The 25,189-nt window shown below is 43.6% G+C and overlaps 1 protein-coding gene across 8 annotated transcripts in view; it reads left to right on the forward strand.

The window, feature by feature from the left end:
• The window catches only part of AMBRA1 (autophagy and beclin 1 regulator 1), a 163,277-nt gene that overhangs the window by 55,965 nt on the left and 82,123 nt on the right, over positions 1-25,189 (forward strand). For 6 of the 8 annotated variants that reach the window (XM_070473093.1, XM_070473090.1, XM_070473094.1 and 3 more), the window contains 4 exons: positions 3,016-3,102; positions 7,079-7,258; positions 18,755-18,835; positions 19,292-19,392. In XM_070473093.1, the coding sequence (XP_070329194.1) occupies positions 3,016-3,102; positions 7,079-7,258; positions 18,755-18,835; positions 19,292-19,392 (449 nt within the window). The remainder of the gene's footprint in view (positions 1-3,015; positions 3,103-7,078; positions 7,259-18,754; positions 18,836-19,291; positions 19,393-25,189) is intronic. The other 2 variants (XM_070473092.1, XM_070473095.1) reach the window with 1 other exon arrangement.

The following is a 25,189-nucleotide window of genomic DNA, read 5'->3' on the forward strand; positions in this document are numbered from 1 at the left end:
TGGCTCTTGGCAAGAAGCTAACTGTGGGAGAGAAAGATCTTTCTTTGAGTTTCCTAGGAGTGGTGGTGATATTTACTTGTCTAGTCACTCTAGTTCTTTCTTTATTCAACACCAGTTATAACAGTCTTTTTAATCCTTCAGATAGTGTTTGTGTTGTAACTGTAGAGAGCTTAACGTTTCATCAGTGATACATGTTTGGGGGTGCTCTTCAGAGTAACTGGCTCTCCTGATTTTGTGTGTTAGAGTTAAAATGCCGTGTATGTATGACTTGCCAGTCCACTATATTGCCTGGGAGCAAATGGCGCCAACAGATTCTAGTAAGTAGGCATAGGGGGTATATGTTCTAAAAGAACCTCATCAGGGACTCCCCAGAGACAAAACTTAACATTTTGGTGTAACTCTGTTTTAAGAAGTCGTCCTAATTAAGATTGGAATTTAGGGTGGGGAGTAGAGTTTGTGGGATTGTAAAATAGAACCAGTAAAATTGAAATGACCTAACCCAAGCTCTTCTGGCTCAAGAATCTTCTTTACAGCATGCTTAAAAACGCATCTAATTTCTCTGAAGGCTGTCACTGCCTTGGCAGAGTAGGGGGTAACATTGGCCTCCTAAATTGGCAGAGTCATTTTAAAGAAGGATATACTCTGGTTTACTCTGGAGGATGCCCCTTGTCAAAGCGCCTCTGCTTATGAAGCAGCCATTTGGAGGGTAACAGGACAGGGCTCAGTGATACTCAAAACTCAGTCCAGAACCCATTGGGATAGAAGAAGCTTCTGGGTGTTCCAAGGCAGTCAGCTGCTCCCAGATCTTGCTTCTGTTCTTCAGCTCCCACCTAATTCCTGTAGCACAAATTTATTAATAGTGAACATGCGTGCATGCTCAGTCACTTCAGTTGTGTCCAACTCTCTGCTACCCTGGGGACTGTAGCCCACCAGGCTCCTCTGTCCATGGGATTCTCCAGGCAAGAACACTGGAGTGGGCTGCTGTGCCCTCCCCTAGGGGATCTTCCCGACCCAGGGATCGAACCCGCGTCTCTTGTGTCTCCAGCATTGGCAGGGGTGTTCTTTACCACTAGCACCACCTTATATGATGGCCTAAATGGATCCTCTTCTCGAAATTCCACTTTTCTTCTTCTTCGAGTCTGTGTAACTCTCACTATCCCCTCCTCTCAGAAACATCCCATATTTCAAGATTCAAAGACATGCTGTTATATTAAGTGCGCCTATGAAAGAAAAAAATCCTGCCAATTAAACTGCGTCATACAATTATAAGATGTATCCCTATTTCAGACATGTTAAAACGTGGGGGGTGGGAAGCGTGTCTTACAATTGATGAAACACAGAATGTCTGCTACTGTAAACAGTGATATCATTGAAGATTCAGGTTTTCAACCACAGAGAAGTGTTGTATTGCTTTCTTCTCTTCCTCATTGGTTTCACTGTGTTCTCTCCCTTCAGGGGTGGGATTGTTTAACTTGTTTTAAGTGTGGGGATGATAAGCCTTGTGTAGATCAAAAACATGATACAACACTTGGCTGTCCTGGGTGGGAAGGGTAGCAAGCCAGGCTGACAGGCCTCTGCTGTTCTCTCTTCCCCAAACTGTTAGGGAAAATGCTCCGGTGAGCCAGTCGCTGGGATAAAGTGACTGCACACGACTCTACCTAAAGCCAGCTGGTTTTAATAACAGTGAATTGAATTAACTCAATTGGAAAAGATTGGTAGCTGCTGTCCTTACCCTGCAGATCTGCTTTAAAGGAGAGTCTGGCAGGGAGCCGGAGACCCGCTCCTGGGAGAGGCAGGCAAGATGCCGCCAGAGGGGAACAGTGTGCATTTATTCCTGAGACCTCTTCCCTGGAAACGTGTTCCGTGGCAGGAGCTTGATTGGCCGCCAAGGCACACTGGAGTTGGGAAGCAGTGTGGCAGACATGGCAAGCTGGGGGACCCCGAGCCATGTTTATCAAATGTGTTTTCACTGGCCCTTCCCATACGAAAAGGAAGAAAAATAAAAATGTTTAAGTAAAACTTAACAGGAGACTTCATTCAAAAGTCCAAATTTCTGGCGTCCCTTTAAAAAATAGAAAGAGCCAGTGATCCTGGATCCACATTCTAGTTTGGACTCGGTGGATTCGTGTGCGTAGTCATTTGAAGCATCCTGGAGTTGACAGGCCTTCCCTAGGGCTCTGGTGCTGTCTCTCATAGTGGTGTGCTGCCGTGCAATGCACTTCACTCCTTGGCCCGTTGATCTCCGTGTTGTGTAGTAATGCTTACCTTTCCAGGCTGCGCTGAGGTTAAATGAAGTACATGTGAAGTGCTTAGTATAGCCTGGCACTAAAAAAATGCTCAGTAAATTAACACATATGATCATTGAACTGATGGCTGGGCTAGATTATATAATTGAAGATTTTTTTTTTTATCAGTTGTTAAGAAGGAAATGGCAACCCTCTCCATTCTTCTTGCCTGGAGAATTCCATGGACAGAGGAGCCTGGAGTACTTAAGAGTCCATGGGATCAGAATTGGACACAACTTAGTGACTAAACCACCAAGAAAGCCCTGGAGGGTACTCACACAAAGGGTGTGGGCAGAGCAGAATGCCTAGAAGATAATGGGATGTGGATAAGGATAACATGGGGGAACTGAACACCAGAATAAAATGTTGGCACTCCATGTTAGTCTGTAGGTATGCCTCTTTTTCCTCTCTCATGTTGATCCCAACCTCCTGTTTGTCTGCTGGAGGTACTGCAAATAAAAATAAGATCGTGTCTCTAAAGCACTTGTTCATTTCTCACAGAAGAGCAGTATTCAGGATCATACAGTGGCCATATCCAGTGTGGGCACTCTGGGGCGCTTCATATCATTACGCCTCTAAGTGCTGGTAGGAAAGATGCGAGCCCAGACAGGAGGTGTCAGCTAGCCGCAAAAGGGGGATGTTATTTATCTCTCTCCCCCATTTTTCCTAATGAATGACCTCTGAGTTGGTAATTGACAGGGATTATTGCCATTTTTTTAATCTCTGCTAGGAGGCTGCTGGAGTCTTCCCTCATTTCATTATCCCGTTATGATGGAGCAGGATCCAGAGAGCACCCAATTTACCCAGACCCAGCGAGGTAAGGCTAAAGTGAGCAATGGCACCAGGTGGGGGGAGGGGCTGCCCTTGGGGGTGCCGAGCTGGTGGACGCCCCGGTCCGTGCCTCTCTGGTCCTGGTGCTCTTTGCCTCTTCAGTTACGGTTCTGAGACAGGTGGTTGAGGTGATGGGGGAGTGTTACAGGTAAGTGAACAGCTCCTCTGGTGGCCGAGGGCTACGACTAAGCCCTGACGTTTGGGGCTCCCTGGCAGAGTCATAGGATATTTCTTTTCTGCCGTCACCGTTCAGATGGACAGCCAAAAGGGAAACGACAGTTTTTATTAATAGGGAAATCACTTAGCAAATTAAAAACAAACCAAAAAAATCCTCATTTGAGAGAGAATTTAGAACATCAGAAGGCAGAAATCAAGGTCATTCAGATGTTGACTCTTTGGAGACTATGTGAAGAAAGAGATGAAAAGGGTAACTGGGTAAAATAAGTTATTAAAGAGTTAATAAAGAGCTTGCCTTACACTAATTAGCAGACATTTGAAAAGATCTTGAAGAGATTAAAAAAAAAAGTTTGATGAGTTTAAGGCCCACCTTTATACTGGTAACTCGGGACCAAGGATGGGGTGTTGAGTTGATGTATAATATTTATTTCTGGTGAGCAGCCTTTGGGGATGTCACAGCTGGACTTAATAATTCTGTTCATGATCCAAAAGGGGGATAACCTGCACATTCTTTAAGCAGCTCCGGAACATACACTGTGAAGCTTTGCCAGAAGAAGAGGGTGGTTTGTAATGGTGGGGTTGAGGTAACAATGTGGGTCAGAAAAGGCTAAGTGAACTTTGCTGTAGATCAAGAATTTCAAGTCAGAATTGGAACCTTTAGACCAAGTTCATTTCAAGGATATTGAATGATTTTGTTGTTACCAGAGTTAGGTCATGATTCTGAGCATCCTTTCTAAGACCCTAATGAAAAGATTCCCCATTATCCTATTACTTCCTTTTCCATACCCCACAAATAGCCGATCCAAGGATCAGGGAACCAGGGATTTATGATTTTAAAACGGGTGGACAACTCTGATGAAGACTGAAACAAGGAAGTTAGTCTGTAGTCATATTTGAAAATAATAAGCCCTCAGTAAGAGAAGGAATTGTTTTGCATAAATCAATTTCTTTGAAACACTCAGAGAACTTCTTGCTGTGAGACAGTTTTGTTTTAGGTTTTTTTAGGACAGTAATGGAAAGCTCAACCCCAGAATTTTTAACCTGACAAAGTTTAACAGTGGTTCATAAAGATCATTACTTGTCCTCCTTTCATGTAATGAACTTGTAGTCTATTCCTACTCAGGTCTTTATCACAGAAACGCCAGGCTTTATGGTGTTTGTATTTTTACACTTTCCCTTTAAACGCATAGTAGGTTTTTTTTTTTTTCCCCTAGGGGGGTAGTATTTTTCCTTGAAGAAAACTTGAGTTATTTAAAATATTCACTTGGAACACTTTTAGAGTTTGATAATTATCAAGCTCTCTAGTAGGAGGATGATTGTTACCTCATTACTGACTTTTTAATTTCTTTTTCCTCTTAGACTTACCTGACATAATATGTATAGGTCAAAACCTTTATGAGACATCTCAGCATTCAGATCCTTAACTTCCCTCGGATACCTAAAAAGACAAGACTAGGATATACTTCTACTTAAGAATTGTGCCAAGAATACATTTTTCTTTACCACTGATGCATAGTTTTATAGCTTAGGGAATTCCTGTTCGATGGTGAAATTAAACAATTGAGGTTACCTAGTGCTGAATTTTTACCCCTACATAAAAGGGCAGTCTTTATTTAATTATAGTTAGCATCAACATTATTTCTACCTCTCTCACCTTAATATGATTTTTCCATTAGGGTAGGCTGTCAACTGAGGAACAAGTGTTTTTGTGGTCACCTCTCAGTATCATTTCTAAAGAAAGAATCAATCTTCATTCTCCTCTTAAAACTTTATTTTTTCTTTAAACTTCCATTTTTCATTCCTTTCTAGTCTGATTAACTTGAGAATTTAACCAACAGCAGTTGATTTCTGCTGGAAGATATCTGTGTATTTGGTAGAGACAGTATTGACTTCTGTCTGTTGAAAATTTAGGGTTCTTGATTCATCCTCGCCAAATGCATGGGACCAGGTGCCCAAAGAGACAGTGAATGTCCCACAAGTTGAGATGTTCATTCTTACACTTTGATGATCTTGGCCAAGGCCTTTGTACCTTCCATGCCCACCTAGTGTATAAAGATAATTTGGAATCAGAGGCACCAAAGGCAGCATATTGTTCCATAACACGGATTTCTGAGTTCCAAAGATTGTGTCCTGGCCTCCTTGGAAAGTCTATTGGATGGTTGGTCAAAAGAATGCTACCTGTGATGACAGTCATTTCAGAAGCAGCCTTATTTTGTGTTAACTGCAGAATCTTCTTTGGTCTGAGTGAGTAGATTTACTGAGAATTTGCCCAAGAGTCTTACTTTGTCCAGGAGTAATGAAAGATCAGGCAGCAAGATGTTTTTAAGTACTTTTCCTACCATTTGGATATAAGTATTTCTTTTTCCATTCTCAACAAGTTTTTCCAGAATTCCATTTTTAAAAAAGATGCTTTTTTCCTTTTATATTCGAGCACTGTAGAAGTTAAGGTCCCTGGGAATCCTCATCAGTATTGCTGTGTTTTATTTTTTGTTCTAATTACAGAAATATATATACACAAACATCATACATACCATTCTTTAATTTTCCCCCACTTAAATTTTTATTTTAGAGGGCTTTTGTTGTGCATATGTAGGGATAACTTTTTCTTTTCAACTGTTACATAGTGTTTCTTTGTATAGGTATAATTTATTTAATCTGTTGATGGACATTTGAGGTGTTTCTAGTTTTTCACTAGTGCCAGCAATTTATATATTTATCTTCATATCCTTGTATGTTCCTGTAGGATAAAATCACTAATGGAATTGCTGAATCGAAGTGTATGCCTTGGGCAGGTTTTAAGTCTTGAAATTGCTTAGTATCTACTTAATATATATATAAAGCATTTTTCTGTTATTGGTCTACTCTCACTTTCTCAGTTCATAGCCTCAAGTTATATGTGTTGTGAAAGACAGAGGAAAAACTTGAGAAAGAAGGGACTATGTAAATTGTATAGGACATGGATATTTCATGGAGTGTGAAGATACTGAACCATAGTCAGAATACAGGTTTGTCTAGATTAATTGCTTATGAGAGCAGCCATCGTAAGGGAGAAGAGTGACTGTTGTCTTCTGTGTTGTTCAGTGCCCATGTAGCCTCTGATGCTCTGTTTTAAGTAATAGACAAATCTTTCAGATTTTCTGTTTCTTCGGAGTATATTGTGCTCTGTCTCTATCCTGAATATCTTCTCTGTGTTAAAATACCTGGATAATCTGTAAAGGAGAAATTAGAAATTCAAAGAGATAATCTTAAGGAACTAGGACAGTTCTGGAACTGTAGGTACTTGTTGGAGAAGAAAGGAGTCCTGGTGAAGGTGATGCCTGAAGATGCCTTCTTCAGTCATCCTGGGTTCACCATCTTTCAGCCTATTTTCGCATCTGGAAAGTGAAAGAAGCTGCGGCCCCTTCCATGTCTTATATTTTGAGTATGGACGATTAGGGGAAAGCTGTGAATCTTTATAAAGGGCACCTTCAGAAGTTTAAAAGAGGTCCCTTGAGAAACTAAAAAAGAAAAGTCCAGTGTTAAACTCGTGGGAGGGGGCAGCTGTTGATCAGATGATGACTGATTAAACAGCCTCTTTAACCACCAGTATTTCTATTCCGAGATCAGGCAGTCTGATAAGCACGTTGCGCAGCACAAACCTCCTGGTGAGTTAAATGGCCTTTATTTTTCATGTCTCCGGAGCTCGCCTCAGCAGGGAGATGTGATGGGAGAGCTGGATTTACTGTCTTTCCCAGTATTCCCCACATTAGTGCTAGTTTGTGTTTGTTCCTCTCTGTCTCTCTCAGGTTATCTCCTGCTGCATACTATGCCCAGAGAATGATCCAGTACCTGTCCCGGAGAGACAGTATCCGCCAGCGTTCCATGCGCTACCAACAGAACCGCCTCCGTTCTTCCACCTCCTCCTCTTCCTCAGACAACCAGGGTCCATCTGTGGAGGGAGCCGACTTGGAGTTTGAGGACTTTGAGTAAGTATATGTTCAGCTTGCTTTCTCCCTGCTCCTCCCAAGTCGTGAGTACTTCCAGGTTAGCCACTGTCTGAGCAACAGTGGTTGACATTCTGGCTTCAGACCCCTAAGTTATTACTTACGAGCAGTGGCATGGGGTGAGGGACAGAGGGCTAAAATGCCCAGGGCACGCCCCACCTCTGGCCGACGCACTGCTGATTCCCTGGCGCCTGGGGGAAGAGATGGCCCAGCGGGCCCAGGCCAGGCTGGGAGGAGAGGGCCACTGCCCTTCAGGCGACATTTTTACTTCCCTTTTGGGTGAACATTCACTGTGGAAATGCTTCATGTGGACTGTCTTCACACCATCCAGGAGGCAGGAGGGTTGGTGTTTTTTTCTCTTAAGAAAAAGTGAATATAGAGATTAAAAATAAAAGACTTGAATTTCCCTAGGAGACAGAATTCTCTTACAGCCTCGATCACACTGCTTCTCTAAGATCCTGGTCCCTTGTCTCTCAGCGTCCTCAGTCTCCCCCCACCCCAGTCAGGATCCTTGGAGATGGCCTGTCAGATTACTATGGGGGTTGAGAGGTGTTTCCTCCGTCTTCTAGCCTCTTCTAGTGGTCAGCTGGATTACAGGGTTGGACTGAAGGAGCAGCGTCAGCCCCGGGCCATGGGGTCAAGCTCCTCAGTGTGGCTGCCGGGTTTTACAACCTCTCGGCTGCCACGCCTGACCTTTCTAGCCACCTCTTGTGTTTCTTTCCGGCCTGAAACTGAGTTTTCTTGGCTTGTATCAAATTGGACACTTGGCTCTTGCTTTGATTCCTACATTTTGATTTTCTCAAAACATGCAAAATACGAAAGAGAGAAGGATGGTTGAGCATTTCCCACCCCCCCTGTCTCTTTTGCTGCCAGTACTGGAGTAGGACAACCTGTCAGTCATCTTCCTTTTTCTTCCCGTTCATCTTGACATGGCCTGGTCAAGTCTGAGATCTTAAGAGTTCCTGCTTCCCTTCCGCCTTCTTTCGTGAGCTGAATGGATAGTTCCCCAGGAGCCATCTTGCAGTGGAGCTTTAAGGCGTTTGAGAAGTATCTTTGCTTCTGAGGACCAAGAAGATGGGGACACCCATTGTAGCCATTTGCCCTCCTGATTCAATCCTTAATACGCAAACAACTGTGTACTTAGAGGCAGAAGAAACACTCAGTGGGAGGTTCATTTGTCTGAGGAAGATGGAAATGTGCAGGAAATGCAAGGAAGCCCTGAAACAGCTGTGCTGTGGCAAATGGAGGAGGGCTGGTGGGGGAGAAGGGCCCCGCTGCTCTGGGACTCCCGGCGTGTCCTCCTGCCTTCAGTCCCTGCTGGGGGAGGGTGGCTGTGGGCCTGGCAGTGAAGGGAGAGTCTCCAGTCCGGCTTTAGCCAGGCAGACCCCCGTAGGGAGATCTGGTCCCTTGCCGAAATGATTGTTTTTACAGCCCCTGGGGCTATTCCACAACGCAGTCTCAGTGTACAGTGCCAAAGCTGCCGGGACTCAGGGCTGCTGGGAAGCCTCAGTGATCCCGCGGAGCCCTGGAGTCAGTGCCGACTGCAGAGCCCCTCTGCACGCGTGTGGAAGGCTGCTCTCCCTTCGCCGTGGTGAAACGTGGGGCTCGTGCCTCTGAGCTGTATCTTGCCTCGTGACTTGTCCTTCACAATGGAGTTCTGGGTTAGTTTAAAATGTTCTGTTCTCATCTTACCTTCTCTTTCTTCTGTTCCCACCTCCTCCCTTTCCCCTTCCTTCCCCCTCCATTTTCCTGTGTCAGACTGCCTCCTCTCTGTGCTCCCCGCGGCCCACCTGTGCTCGCCGCCCCCTGGCTTCAGCGCGACCTGAATTTACATCGCCTTCTTCACCTTTCATGCACTGACTTAGCCGTTGTTTTTTCCCTCGGGGTCTCTCCCCTGCCCTCCTCCCCCTGCTGTACACCAAGGTCTGCGTGTGGTTGCCCCTCTGTTAGTTTCGAGGGGCTCTGAGAGGAGACAAAGTGAGAAATTTAGGGACTGTACCAGCTCCTTTTAATTTCTTTCCCCAATCCTTTTCCTCAACCAGAAGGGAAGTTATGGGCTGTGCACTTGTAATTTATAGTTCCTTCAAGTACAGAGATGCAGGTAAGTTAGATGTGGCCTGGGATCCTCCTGACACTTAGAGTACCGTTAAGAGACCCTGCTCTGCTGGGCTTCCTCGCCTTCCCAGCACAGTGCATTCCTGCCTCTGCCCCTCCAGCATGGCCTCTGCTCTCTCCTTCCGTTTGCGGAGTCGGAGATCATTTTGCCTTTCTCCAGCTTGTCCCATCCAGGTGTATAGTGGCCTCAGAAAACAAAGGGAGCCATTACCCACATCCCTTCTGTTTTGGTTCTCTTTAATCTTCCATCGAATGAAAGGGATCAGCTACCATATTTTTCATGTACACTAATTAATAACAGACACAACATTGTATATTTAAAAATCTAGTTTACTCATTATAATAACCCTTTGAGATAGTTGTTCCTTTCAGTGTGGTTTTTTAATTTTTTTTAATTTTTTTTAATTTTTTGATAGTGGAGTGCAGTTTATTACACCGGCGGGCCCAAGGCAGAGTCTCCTCTTAGCCAAGGGCCCAGTGTAGTTTTTTTAAAGTAAGGATACTGAAGCTTGACCAAAATCAGGCATATCTAAGATTAGAGATCAGGAGCAAACATATCTAGTGTCTGACTTTATTGTCCTGCAGATTTAAAATGCTTTAAGAATGATGTACAACCATATTTGAGTCCTAGCTCCATGAGCTTGCTGGGGGAACAAGACTGTAGATTTAGCGCTCGTGGGGATAACTTTGAAGGTTGGTCATCAGGTTAAGTTTTCCATTCTTTGTTGTCTGGATTGATGAGCGTCTTCCCAGGCGGGCACCTTCTCCTACCATTCGTCTCTGTCTGCGGCAAGGATGGAGACTGCAGGGGCCCCGTGTCTGTCAGAATGCACGAGCTCGACGCCCGGAAGCCTGCTGTCAGGAGGTCTGTCCTGACGCCCTCAGCATCCGTCTCTGCACAAAGGTGCTCACTAGCAGGGCAAGATGCGGCTGCCCCTGACCCCGCTGTCCTCCTGCTTCTGAGTGCAGACCACCCACTAGAATGTAGATGGCATAGAAGCCGAGGGAAAACTCGCATTGCTATTTTCACCATCCCTTTGGAAAAAGACGAGAGAGGCTTTTATGAAGTCCAGGTTGAGTGCTGTGTTCCCGTAGTTCCTAAGTCCTGCAAAAGAGGTAGTGTCTGTGACTTTATGACTATCATTTTTAACTATCCTCACCCCCCTTTCCTCATTTTATCTGTTATTCTAAATATAATTACAATCCCAGAATCATCTTCTGATCATCTTGCCTCTCTTTGTAACTACTTTGCCTTCCAAGGCAAAGATACCCTGTGCTAATGACAGTCAGAACTGGAGAAGCTTCAGGTTAGATCAGTCACAAATATCTCCCAACACTGGGAAATTATATTCAACTTCTTAAAAATTGCTGCCAGCAAGAGAGAAATAGTCCTTCATTCACAGTTGTGACACTGGGCTATACTTTGGGCAAACACCTCAGTGAGAAATCCTAGTCTTTCAGCCTTAAGATGAAGTCTCTTTAAGTCTGTTGCGTGTATTTTATTAACTCTTCCAATATATCTGGTTGTATTTGGTCTCCTTTTACCTAGAAATCCATGTTGTGAGCAAACACGCCAGTCCGTTTCATTGTGAAATGATTGACAGTCGTTTCTGAGAGCCCAGGATGGGTGCTGGATCCTCAGTTTGGCGTGATGTGTTTGTCGCCGTACCACGTGCGTTCGTGCAGAGGAGCCTCAGCCAGCGGGCTTTCGTGTTCCCCTTGCCAGACATGGGGAATTCTAGCAAGGAGGTCATCGAAAGGCCTTCTTGGTATATAATATAGCTGAGGAGGGTTCTGAAGGCTGTCACTCAGCTCTGCCGTCTGATTGGGTGTGGCGTAGGAGAAGTTACTTGCCGGAATTTAATCTTCTTCATCTGCCCTTTTGCCGTGACTAAAATTTAATTAAGTCACACCAGGAAAATATGTTAGAAAACCAGTAGTGTTGCTCTCATCATCCGTCTGTGGGTGAAGTCCTGACAGCTTTGTATGGCCCACGTGCTTGGGTCAGGTCCTCAGGGCTAGGCGTTCCAGTCGAGTGAGGCCACGCGTCCTCAGCAGTGGCTCCGCCCCTGTGTGCCCAGGCTCCAGGACCCCCGTGGGAGGCGGCGGCTGCTGACAGCAGATGCGTTACTTGTGGCCGAGAAAGCAGAGGGTAAGCCTTCAGCGGGAAAGGTTGTCTCTTCGTCTTGAAATGAGGCTGCCTTTCCTCTCCCTTTGACTTACAGACTGTAAACGCTTTGGCGTCAGAAGTGCAGGAGAAGCTGTGAGGGTGTAGAGTGCCCGTTCTCTGTGCTGACTGGGACCTGCCAGGGCAGTCACGTCAGGCACCCTCGTGCACTTACCCAGAGGTGGTGTTCGTGGAAGCAGTCCTTAAACTGAGATGAGATAGGAAACTTCGCTTCCTTTTTTACCAGAGTGTTAAATACTTTCACATAATTGATTTTTGTGATGGTTGCTTGTTTTTACAGTGTGGGTTTATAAAAGAGAAAGTATATGTCTTAAAATAGGACTTTCCCTTCAGATATGCTTAGAAGAAAGGCAAATAAATGCATAGTCATACAAACATGAAACATTCTGGAGTCTGTCAGGAGTTCCCTTGTTGCCAAGGATGGTCAGGTTGTCAAGTCCAAGATACGGCAGGAGATGAGCCCGGGAGTTAGAGTGGCACCAGATCTTGGGAAGTCTCGGGTGCCTCGCAAAGGAGGTGACCTTCACCCTGCAGGTGAGAGGGAGCCACTGCAGACTTCTAAGCCGTAGAATAACATGATCAGATCTTTACATAGTGTCTTGTAACAGACTGTAATAAGGTACCCCTGAAGTACAGGACAGCATTGTGTGAAGGGGGCGAGTACTTGGGAAGGCAGCTATGCTCACCACGATACCACCAACGCACATGGAGAGGGTGCTGGGGGAGATGTGAGAAGGCTTCGTGGATTTCAGCTGGGTGTGGAGACGGCCGAGGACTCTGACAGACTGACGTGGAGGATGGGAGTACGGAAGGAGATTCTGGACAAAGGAGTAGCTTCAGCAAAAACCTAAACATGGAAGATTAATAGGCTTTATTTGGAGACTCTGCAGAGATCCATGGCTAGAGCAGTGGAAGCAGTAGGTTGCTCCCTGTGGCTCAGCTGGTAAAGAATTCACCTGCATTACAGGAGACCCTGGTTCGATTCCTGGGTTGGGAGGATTCCCCTGGAGAAGGGAAAGGCTACCCCCTCCAGTATTCTAGCCTGGAGAATTCCATGGACTGTACCGTCCCTGGGGTCGAAAAGAGTCAGACAGGACTGAGCGACTTTCACGTTTCAGAGCAATGAGGTGTTCAAGCAGAAGATCAGAAAGACTTGGGCTGTGGAGGGCCTGGAATGCCTGGCTGAGAAGTTTTGACCTCATTTTTGTCTGAGGGAAACCATTATTCAATATGTATTTTAGGCAGTGAATTCTGACAGCACTGGCTAGGCAAGTGGCAAGTATACGGATGCAGGAAAACCAGTTAGAAAGCAGTGGGCGAAATCCACATGAGAACATATGAGGACTGCATGTTAAATACTCGGTGTGAGAGGCCTTGGTGTTTTCGAAGAGTGGGGCCTATTTGTGAATGTTCCTGGGGAGATGAGCCGTGTGAGAGCTGAGCTGTCTCACTTCCTACTTCTCCACACAGAATGTTGCCCAAGTCCTTTTTCACTCTCACTGGAACTGATTTTGAACTAAGTTTATAAAAGGAGCAAGTGACTCCCAGAGCAGCGGTGAGTGGAACCAGGTCCTCTTGTGTGATCCTGCTGGTTCCCAGGGCCTAAGACCTATCGTTTAGGGACTCCTGTGATTTGTCATTTGATCTTTGGCAAGTGCCTCTCCTACCCCAGACCTCAATGTCTGATCTTGTAAAATCAGATTAGATAATCTCTGAAGTTTATTTCAGCCCTAAAGCTCTTGGATCTTTGTTGGACCTAACTAACTGTCTTAGAAGAATTTTCCTTGTACTCAGCAGATGTAGAATAATAAGTCTCAGCAAAGTGGGGAGACTTCCTCCTGAGGATTGTGAAGGTGTTAGTCGCTCAGTCGTATCTGACTCTTTGCGACCCCTTGGACTGTAACCCGCCAGGCTCCTCTGTCCATGGTGTTCTCCAGCCAAGAATACTCAAGTGGGTAGCTATTCCTTTCTCCAGAGGATCTTCCTGACCCAGGGATTGAACCCAGGTCTCCTGCTTTTCAGGAAAGATTCTCTACCATCTGAACCACCAGGGTTCAAATTCCCTTCCTGATGATTAGGAATAGGATATCTGGTACCTATGGAGCCCCAGCATATTTATAAAATATATGCCTGCCTGAATTCCAGCTCTTTCCTGAGGATTCCAGCTCTTTCCTATTGCTTAGAAATATATAATATTGCTTGGCAGCTTTAGAATTAGTATTCTTTCTGTGCAAGTAAAATACATATGAATATTTATTATAAAGAATGCTAGGGGAAGAGAAAGAAAAATGGAATATGTCTGGGTTTAAAGAATTAAACAGCCACGAGGGAAGAGAGGGAAAGGAGGGTAACTATCACTTAGAGATATGTATTTATTTTTTAATATAAAATGCACAATAGGAATATGGATTTGCATAATGTATGCAGATGAAATTAAAGGTAGAATAAGAGAGGAGAAGAATTTGTAAGTGGTAATTATCTGTTATATTACTATTCCTTGGAGAAGAATTAAGGCTCTGCATTTCCAAGAGACCTCTGCTATTAGGTATCCCCTGTGAATAATCCCAGCTGGGCCTGTGTCTCCCTCCCCGAAATCTCGCCCTGGCGCACATACACAGTCCTTCAAAGTAGAGGCCAGAGCCTCACTAATGGCACCCGAGTAAAGAAAGGACTTGGCCAAGATCTCTGTGCCTCCAGGGGCAGGAATAATGGAGTACGCCTTCTATTGTCTGGAGATTGAGTAGAAACCGGAGAGCACAGGGAAACAGGTATTTTTTTTTAATAGTCTGATTTTCTGCAGAGTCAACTGTGTATTGTCAAGAAGACAATGGCCTTTTGAGCTCTGTGCTGCCGGAGCTGCCTTGACAAAGGCCCGAGTCAGAGCTGTTTGTCAAGAGCAGTGATGGCAGCCCGACTGTCTGGTCAGGACTCAGACGGCAGCCTGTAGGTGTGTTTTCCGTTCCTTTAAATTACAGCCTCTCTGAGGCAATTAATCCCAGGCATTTAGCAAGGGTAGCTGCTGTGTTTCTCCCTTGTTCCAGAGATTGCATTTTCTTGAATTTGGCACTCGTCTTAGACACTTAATTGTTTGATGGGTGTTTTTTTCCTTATAAAATGTTTTATAAGAAAGTCTGATTTTTTTTTTTTCTCCCTCTCTCCTTCCCAAATACCCCTCTGAGAGTTAATCAGAGATGCACAGAGTTCAACAGCTGGGAAAGCCATTAACAACTCAGCCAGCTTCTGTCCCGCTGGCTTAAAGGCAGCTTCTGACTGATGAAATTGATGAGGATTTCTCAGGTGTTTCCCTGAAAAGGGTTCTGGTGAGAAGGAGTCCTCCAGCGATCGAGGAACAGTGCCAGCATGTGTGCACACTCGGGTCTTCACTGTGTTTGTTTAAGTCCCTCCCCACCCCCTTGAAAAGGGTATGGTCTATGTTACATTGTTGTCCTTATTCTTCTTCTTTAGTCGCCCGGTCATGTCCAACTGTGTTGCGACCCCATGGACTAGTCCATCCACCAGGCTCCTCTGTCCATGGGATTCTGTAGGCAAGAATACTGGACTGGGTTGCCATTCCCTTCTCCAGGGGATCTTCCTGACCCAGGGATTGAACCCGCATCTTCTGCATGGGCAGGCAATTCTGAGCCACCAGGGAAGCCCTTGTGTTATGTTATGTTGGTCTCCAGTAGGTAGCACCCTCCATCATTCCTCTGTGAACTGCCTCTCTGGGTCTACCTTTCACCCTCTGCTCCTCCGGCAAACATTCTCTAACCTTCAGTCTCGGCCTAAATTTGCCTCCTTCATCTCGTGGAGTCTTGCTCCGTGTTGATCTTGTATCAGCACTTAAGTGAGTGGCAGAGTCTGTATAGTTTTTTAAATTGAACGTGTTTTTTTTTTATTTCTTTGTCCTTTCTTAACACTCTTACCACTCTTCCTCTCTCCCCTCACTTCTGTCCCCCCCCTCCGAAGAGCCTTTGCAAATATCCTTTACATTGAAATATGGTTCCCCATCTCAGCTCCTTATTTTGAATTTTCTCTCCTTTCTAGACTATAGGAGAACTAGCAGCTAGAGTCATTAGTTGCTCTTTTCACCTCTCACTTATTGGAGCCATGCCTTTAGTCAGGGATTTTTGTGTGCCGGCAGGAAAACCTAGGTCTTTTGCCCTGTTCTTGCTTAACTTGTCCACTGGTTGGGCATTCTGGCCTGTACCACCTTGCTCATTTATGTTTCCAAGTTTTTTCCAGTCAGGAAATGTTTGAGTTATTACTGTTACAGGCTATTTTCTCCCATATGCCTTTGGTTTTTTTTTTTTTTTCCTATAGGCAGCATCTTGTTTGTGTGTTCACCATGGTCCACTTTTCCAAATCAGTCTGTGAGTTCTGTTATTTCTGCTTCTTTGTTAGTGTGCCCAACAATTTGAATTTGAAGTCTTCTCTACATTTTATTGAAATGCTGTTTAACTCCGACTTCCCTATCATTAATCAAAATGTTAGATACATCTCCAGTCACTTAATATATTGCCTCTTTTGTGGTTCCTAATGTAACAGTCAGTCTGAGACTGCTTGTGTCTGAGCCAGCTGATTTTCCTGTATATGTATCTTATTTTCCTCTCTCTCTCTCTCTCTCTCTCTCTATATATATATATATATATATATATATATATATATATATATATAAAGGGAGATTGTTATGTTACTCAGAGTTTACCGGAAGATATAGCTATATATAGATACATCTGTATATACCTTCCAGTAATCTCTAAGTAACATAAAGCCATTATCTCTGACCATGTTTTGTCCTCCTTCCTCCCTTCTTTTTTTAAATGGAAGGAGAAATTGAATCAGAAGGAAGTTAATTGTTTTTAGGTTTTAATAACAACGAAAAGAGCCACAGGAAATATGTCCCAGGAGCCCGGATTCTCTCCCAGCCGTGGTGTTTGTCCACTTTTCTGAGTTACCTTCCTATGTCCCGTCACCCAGCTCTGTGTCATGTTTGGGTTCTGGCAACTGCCGTTTAGTACTGTCTGCTGTGGGCTTCCCGGTGGGTCAGTGGTGAAGAATCTGCCTGCCAGTGCAGGAGATGCAGGTTCCACCCCTGGGTCAGGAAGTCCCCTTGGAGAAGGGACTGGCTACCTGCTCCAGTATTCGTGCCCGGGAAATCCCACGGACAGAGGGGCCTGGCAGGCTGTGGTCCATCAGGTCGTGAAAGAGTCAGACACGCTTAGCGACTAAACAACAACAACTGTCTCCGGCACTGCCCCCGCTCCCGTTTCCTGCTCTCCAAGTCTGCTCATGCCAGAGAGAGTGCTGTTTATTGTCCAGAGGGAGAGGGCTCTTTGGCCCTTGTTCAGAAGTAAATTGTCAGCTCCGCATTGTGATTCTGGGAAGGCCAGCTCTCTCTCATAGCTGTAAAATAAAGTAATTGGATTTGTCCCGTGATGCTGCTTTCCGTAACTTAATTTTCGACTGTTTTGAGGCCTAGGACCCTTTATCCCCCCTCAGAACCCTTTTTAACTTCAAAATATTTTCGAACTCCTCTCATGATAATTAGTTGCACTTTTAGTGCCCGTTGATAAGTAGAACAAATGAAGAGCTGTCATGAATTCACTTGTACTTTTAACTGAATTTGTACTTTGATCACAACTTGAATCTACATATTGAAAATTAATAATATACTTAATTTGGGAGCTGCCTTTTTTTGTTTGATGATCAGCTACTCCTTGTAATAATTTGGTGGGTTCCCCAGAGTTGCAGTGTACTGGTCAGGAACTTCTGATCTCGTTCTTTATAATCCCCTTTTCACTTTCCATATGGTCTTATCTTTCTTTCCTTGCATCTCCCTTCACCTGTAGAGTTTCAAGTCAAAGAAATTTGCTATGTTAAAGAAAACAGAGATATGCTGTCTCTTCTGGGAAGATAAAAACCAAGTACTGACTTTTAATGGATCAACTTCCAATATCCCTGATATTGATTTGTCTGTAAATGCTCAGCATCCAATTCCACCAAGATATAAAAATTTTCCTAGGCTTTCATTTCTGGTTTGTAAGGCTCTTAGTAGTGCCCTTGAAAGCCAAAGTGTTGTCTTTGATTCCAGGGCCAGTTTGAAGATTATCTCATTAAGTTGAAGATAATCCAAAGGAAGAATTTAGAAAATATCCCAAATCAGACTCTCAAGAGGTTCATTTATTTTGTAGAGTTGGTTGAGCAGTTAATTAACTACTCTGTCCAGCCAGTGCCCTTTGGCTTATTGTTCCTTTCACGCATTGGAAGCTAAGCCACATGAAGGCTCTGTCTCCTTTTCTCTTGTAGGAAGCGGTGAAGTGTAGTGAAAAGAGCCAGGGCTTTAGAGTCAGACGGATCTTCCTTGAAACTTATCTCAACCTCTTACTAGTTGTATGACCTTGGGCATTTGTCTCTCTGGTCCTTAGTCCCTTATCTGTAAAACACATCTAATGATACTTGATGGAAAGATTAAATGAGATAACATATTAATTAATAACCTTTGTATTAGGACTTAGTGGCTATTTAATAATGGTGGTTATTACTGTTATTCTAACAGACCATAAAGAAAACACTAAACATTTTTTCTTTTTACTAAAATGACCTAGATTGCATTGTCTGATCATCTTCATCATTGTTAATTTTTCAGTTTCTAAAAGAAAGGACTGCCTAGTCTTTTTCTTGTGTTGTTTTTCTTTCACATATCAATGATTTTTCCATACCAAGGACCTAAACCAATGTATTTAAAGATAATCAGCTGTTGAATGAAATTCTCGGGAGAATTTTCTTTCCTTCATGGATCCTCTAAAGCCAAAGTTTCTCTTACCTTTCGATCTAGAAAAAAAAAAGTTTACATGTATCCATTCTAAATCCCTTTAGAAGATCCTAACTTGGTTTCAGTTTCAGATGCTGCAGAATTCAGAGACCACATTAACTCAAGAAAAATCTTCTTTCTTACTGAAATGTTAGTAAATGCTCATAAATTTTTTAATCGAGGTTCTCCAGAAATGCAGTCTATGAATGTGCCACTCAAGTTAGTAAGCAACCGGGATGACTGATTTCTCCGGGGCCTTCACCTAAGGGTAGGACTTTAGTTTGGGACATGTCTTGTCTTTGGGGCTGGTGTCTGATTCTGCTTTAGTGACTCTCTCACGTGTAGCCTTTTTCTTTTTCTCCAGGGACAATGGTGACAGATCCCGGCACCGAGCTCCGCGCAACGCCCGGATGTCTGCACCTTCGCTTGGACGCTTTGTCCCAAGGTAAGAACCAGGTAGTCAGCTCTTAGAAGAGGCTTTTCTAAGGAAGCCTTTACAAGAGACTGGGATTTTTAAACCTACTTCCTGATCTGGATTGTCCATATCTGGAATTATGTCCTAGGGAGCCTACAGTCAAGCCCTGCCACCTAAAATCTTCCCAGGAGATGATTAACCACAATGAAAAGGCATAGAAAAGTGGCATTTGGAGCATCCTGTTCAAGATTAGGAGCGCCCCCCCCCCCCACTAAAAAAAAAAAAAAGCCCCGGGAAACCTTAGAAGCACGATCAGGAAGAAGATAGATGTGTGTGAAGGGGTGTGTCCTAGGAGTTTCACTCTGCTCTAGGTTTCTGTGGATTCCTAGGCTTAGTGGAGCCCTTATCTGTGATTGTGGGTTGGTAGATGGTGTATCTCCTTTGTGTTAAGATGGTAGGCTTTTAACACGCGGTTCCGTCTTACAGGCGTTTCTTGCTGCCTGAGTATTTGCCTTATGCTGGGATTTTTCATGAACGTGGACAGCCTGGCTTGGCTACTCACTCTTCTGTTAACAGGGTCCTGGCAGGTAAGAAGGAGTTGTTTCTTTGTCTTTTGAAATTTTAAAAGAAGGAGTCAAGGAGAGCTTTCCCTTTCTTTACCTGCATTGTTACGATGGCATCTTGGCATCTGGCGGAAAGTCTCATACTCAGATGCCTTACTTCAGAGCAGGAAGCTACTGACTGAGGGAAGCTGCTGCTTTTTGTCCATCCCCTCTTCCTTCAGGCATCTTTTTTTTTTTTTAATTTGTTTAAACCATTTGTTAATCCAGCAAATAGACTTTTTTTTTTTTTTTTTACTTTTTTAAATGGAACGATAAAGGTTCCTTGCTCGTGTTTTATTGGCAAGGAACTCATGAGCCAGATCCTGTGATTTAATTAGGAGCTGAAGGCACACCTCTCCGACCCTTGTCTGCTGCCAGCACATGGAGTTCCCAGGCCCTGTGGAGTCTTCAGAGGAAGCAAAGAGACCCATGGAGGAGCTGGCTTAAAAATTTCCACAGAACAGAAAGTGGGCTGGACAAGCCAGCTGAGGCAGTTATATGGTGGTTGAATAACGGCGACCAGTGTTTGGGGCCTAAGATGTATGACATGACTGGGCCGAGACACAGGGGGTACTGCTGCTTCTGGGCAGTCTCTGGAGAAGGAGACAAAGCAGATGCATTTTTTTTTTTTTCCTGACAAAAGGTTTTTCTCTTTCCTCTCCTTCTCCCCCCGCTCACCTCCACTGCCAACTTGTAAATTTATGTACGTGAAGGCATTAAAAACTATAAAAATCAAGCCACATCTTGGTGTATCTTTAATAAGCATCTTTATTTAAAAAATTCAAATGACAATATGTTTTGGAAAATCTGGGCCATGTGGTGGTTCCAGGTAGAGAGGGATCTGTGTGAGGTGGTGGCGCCATGGAGCTGTAGGAAGGTGATTTCTGACCAAGCTGTGGTGATAGCTGGTGGGTTGGCCGTGGGACCTGGAGTCCTTTAGGTAGCGGTATTCTTGAGCTGGCGCCAAGGCCGAGAGAGCACCAGGGCTTCATAGGCCCGGGCTTGGTGGACGAGTAGACTGCCCCATGGTGTCCTGACCGCCTCCACCCAGGAGGGTTGTGGCCCTCTCTGCTGAGCAGACCCTGCGGCTCTGTGCCTCTGCTTGCCGGGCACTTCTGTGTGGTGTGGCTGATGGCACGTGGAAGGTCCTCACTGGCAGATGACCACTTGCTGCCAGACAGTACTGCAGAGCTCCCCCCACCCTCCTTTGTTCAGACTTCTGCCTCCACCAGCGGCTCTTGCTATGCTGGGAAGTCTCTGTTCCTTGGCATTTCGTTTTTGGTTTTTTTTTTTTTTTTGGAACAGCTCTATGTTGTTTTTTGTCTCCTTTGATCTAATAACTCTTGACCTGCATTTCTTCTTCCCTTCTTTATGTCCAGAGGTCTGACCCCAAATGGCTCCCTTTCACTTACGGGTAGTTTTGAATATAAGGGTTACATTCCAGCAGGCAGCTGTTTACACGTACGAAATCTATCGGGAAAACTCCTCTAACAGACGCTGCAGAGTGCCCTAAGGGTGAGGACGTCAAGACTCCCGGACAAGTTCACTCTTGAGTCAGATCAGTGGGTGGTTTCCATGCACATTGAAGCTCATTTCTTTCATTTTCTCAAGATGGCAGTTAGAAAGCGTCCATTGGTCTTTTCATTTCCTTATTGTTGATTTTACAGCGTTGTGTTAATTTCTACAGTACAGCTGCGTGACTCAGTTATACACATAGGTGTATATCATATGTGTATTTTTATTATGGTTTATCCCAGGATATTGAATATAGTTCCCCATTCTATACAATAGGACCTAGTTGTTTATCCACCCTGTGTGTAATAGTCTGCATCTGTCCTACTGGTGGTTTTTTTTATTTTTAATTGGAAGATAATTGCTTTATCGTATTATGTTGGTTTCTGCCAACATCAGCAGGAATCAGCCATAAGCCTACATATGTCCCCTCCCCCTTGAACCTCCCTCGCACCGCCCGCCACATCCTACCCCTCCCTCTACACTGTCGCAAAAGAACCGGAAAATTCCCACTGGCTGGCTCTTTTACGTGTGGTAATGTTTCTGTTTCAGCGCTGCTTTCCCAGTTCGTCCCATCCTCTCCTTCCCTTGCCGTGTCCACCAGTCTGTTCACTATGTCTGCGTTTCCACTGCTTGCATGCAAATAGGTTCATCCATACCATCTTTCTAGATTCCCTATATATATGTGTGTTAATATACATTTGTGTTTCTCTTTCCATCGGGCCTTTTTTTTTTTCCATTTATTTTTATTAGTTGGAGGCTGATTACTTTACAGCATTGCAGTGCTTTTTGTCACACACTGACATGAATCAGCCATGGATTTACATGTGTTCCCCGTCCCGGTCCCCGCTCCCACCAGGCCTTTCGTAAGCGCCCTCATGATTTGTGGATATTTGGATATCCCTCCAGATTCTGTGACAGTTGTGCTTCTTTTTTCCTTCTCTTGAGAAAAGCTCCAATAATAATAATAATAGCAACAACAAAAGCTTAATTGATTATTTGCTGTGTGCTGGAGAGTGTTTTAAGTGCTCTTCCTTGTCTTATTTCATCTCTTTCTCACAGTAATCCTGTGAGATGGGTGCTGTTATCTAATTAACAGGGGTAGATACTGAAGCCCGGGAGGCTAACTTGCCCAGGGTGATGGAGCTAGAAGTAAAGGAGACAGAACTGAACCAGGCAGTGGGACTTGAGTTTCCTAGTCTGCCTGTCTCCCCACAGCTATTTTTAAGTGCAAAGCATTGAAATAGCATTCTTCTTGTAGGTCCTTAATCTCGAAGAGGGAAAGAGGTCCCAGGGAGCTTGGCTGATCTTCAGGGGATTTTCCTGTTTGTTTTAATGCCTCCATTTTAAGTGGATTCTAGACATAGCTTTTTATGACCTGGTGCTGCTTGCTCAGGAAAATCTTATTATATAACAACCCTTTCCCTGAGCCTTTGTGCCCTCCTGGACACAGATGCTTTGCTTTTTATTAAACTTACTTGTGATCATATAATAGAGCTGCTGTAATAATGGCTTTCGAAGTGAAGACAAATGAGCGTTTTAGCAGTAAAGCACTCTGAGTTTTCCTGGAAAGGCACTTTTCCCATATATGATTGGAATGAGGCTGTGATGGTCTCAGAACAGTTACATTCAGAGGAGTTTGTTCCGTACCTGTGTGCCAGGCAGTGTTGTGGGCTACCAGAGTGAATAAGACAGACATAATAAGACAGAATAAGATCAGTGAATAAGATCCCTACATTTCTGTATCTCAAGAGTCTATGTGGTTGGCCATACCTTAATCATGCTTTTTGGTTCTTAGCTCCAAACATAAGGCAAAACCCTTTGTATGGCGAGTGGCTGTTTGTAGGGGTGAAGCATGGAAATGTAGCAGATCTGGAGGGACAGAGCATATCCACACACCTGCAGTTTTCGTAGACATGATCAGTGGCAAATGAGTTTTCAATGGACCCTAGCCAAAACCATTCAGAATCATCAGCAAAAATGGATTTGCAGAAAATTAAGATCCATTCTGCCCACTTCCTCCCACAAGAGCCTGAAAGCAGTAATATAAAACAGAAGCTGCTACAGAGAAGTGTTTTGCTAGTCTGTTAATCTTCATCTCTTCAGCCTTATCTTGTTGCCTTCCCCATAATTCTGTAGGTTCCTGGTGGCTGCCAGTCGCCCATCAACCCACACCAAGCCCCTTCTTCAGCAACACAAATCCTAAACCTGTACTTAAAGAGATATAACTAGGAGGTGGGAGGGGGGACTGGGATGGGGAATACATGTAAATCCATGGCTAATTCATATCAATGTATAACAAAAACTACTGTAATGATGTAAAGTAATTAGCCTCCAACTAATAAAAATTAAAAAAAAAAAAAAGAAAAAAAAAAAAAAGAAAAAAAAAAAAAAGAGATATAACTACATTTAAAACTGCAACTGCAGCTTTGATGGGTATATTTTTGGGGAAACCTGCAAAAGTCTGGGGAACTCCCTCTGCTGACCTTTTAGAAGACAACTCTATCTCTATGTAGTAACAGCAGTCCATACAGAGAAGGAAATGAAGTTAATGACTGCCCACTATGGGCCAGGTACAGCCCAAAGTGGTTTCCCATACATTATTTCCTTAAATGGTTCTGACAACCCTCTGAAGTAGATGGTGTGTTTTCCATTCTGCAGGGGAGAAAGCTGAGGCTCAGAGAAGTAAATGTCACATGCCCAGGTCTGTCTGCTTTACTCATAATAACTCTGTCCTGTTCAAGTAGGGAGTATCTGCCAAAAGATTCTTCAGCCTGTAATATTTTTCTGCATGCTTGAGGCCTCATACAAGTGAAATAAGAGGCCCTGCATTTGACATCTTCCTGGTAATTACTGGAAGGAAAACTTCTGAGGGATGGGGACCTGGGTAATGCAAGGTATTAGTTATCTGTTCTGCCTAATCTTTTTGACTTTCATCCTAATGAGCATCTGCTCCCAGCAGATGTCAGCCTGATGTATTTAATTTAGTATTTTGATTAAAACCAATGGGAAGTGTCAGGGATTTTTTTTTTCTTCTTCTAGCCACAGGTCACTGGGGCCTGGTTGAGTGTCATGGGCTAGAGATGGCCTTGTGCCCAGTCATCCTAATTTCTCTTAGGATTTCTTCTTTGAGCCATTAGATTAGAAGTGTGTTCTTCAATTTTCACAAATTTCTTTTTGTTGTTGCTTTCTTATTTAATTTTACTGTGATCTAAGAACGTGCTTTGTATTATTTCAGTTACTTTAAATTTATTGAAACTTGTTTTATGGATTAGCATATGGTCTATTCTGGAGAATGTTACCCGTGTGCATGGGAAAACTGTGTATTCCTCTGTCGCTTTGTGGGAGGTTCTGTAGATGACAGCAAGGTCTGCTTGGCTGACAGTGTTCTTCAAGTTTTGTGTGCCCTTGCTGATTTTCTGTCTAGTTGTTTTACCCATCATTGAGAGTAGAATATTGAAATTTTTACTCATTATTCCTGAGTTGTATACTTCGCCCTTCAGTTTTATCAGTCGTTGCCTCAAATATTCTGGGACCTTGTTATTAGGTATATATATGTTTGTAATTTGTTTGTTATTAGGTATGTATATGTTTGCTTCCTCAAGAAGCAACTTTTTCATTATAAAATGTCCCTCTGTTCATGTAGGGACATGTTGTCTTTTTTTTTTTTCTGGTATAGATGATATACAACGTTAACCAAGTTTCAAATATACAAGATAGTGATTCACAATTTTTAAAGGTTATATTCTCTAGTAATATTGTCTTTAATCTAGTTTTCCTTGTATCAGTATAGCTACTCCAGCTCTTTTATGGATTGTTGATTGCATAATATATCTTTTCCCATCCTTTTACTTTAAACCTATTTATATCTTAGAATCTAAAGTATGTCTCCTATAGACACCATGCAGTTGAATCTTATTTTTTATCTACCCTGACAATCTTTGCCTTTTGATTAGATTGTTTAGTCCATTCACATTTAATGTTATTGATGTAGTTAGATTTTGCCTGCCATTTTGCTGCTTGTTTTCTGTCTTTCTGATGACTGTTTTTATTACTCTGTTTCTCCTTTACTGACTTCTTTTGTATTGAGTGGATAGCTTCTAATGTGCTATTTTAATTCCTTTCTTGATTTTAAACTATATCAGGATCTACTTCAGACTTACACAAACTTAATTCTGGTAAAAAATAGAAACCTTATTCCATTATAGCTACATTCTTATGCCCCTCCTTTATGCTATTATTGCTATATATTTATTTATGTCTATATATG

The sequence above is a fragment of the Odocoileus virginianus genome, chromosome 10 (genome assembly GCF_023699985.2).
Source record: "Odocoileus virginianus isolate 20LAN1187 ecotype Illinois chromosome 10, Ovbor_1.2, whole genome shotgun sequence".
Taxonomy (NCBI): domain Eukaryota; kingdom Metazoa; phylum Chordata; class Mammalia; order Artiodactyla; family Cervidae; genus Odocoileus; species Odocoileus virginianus.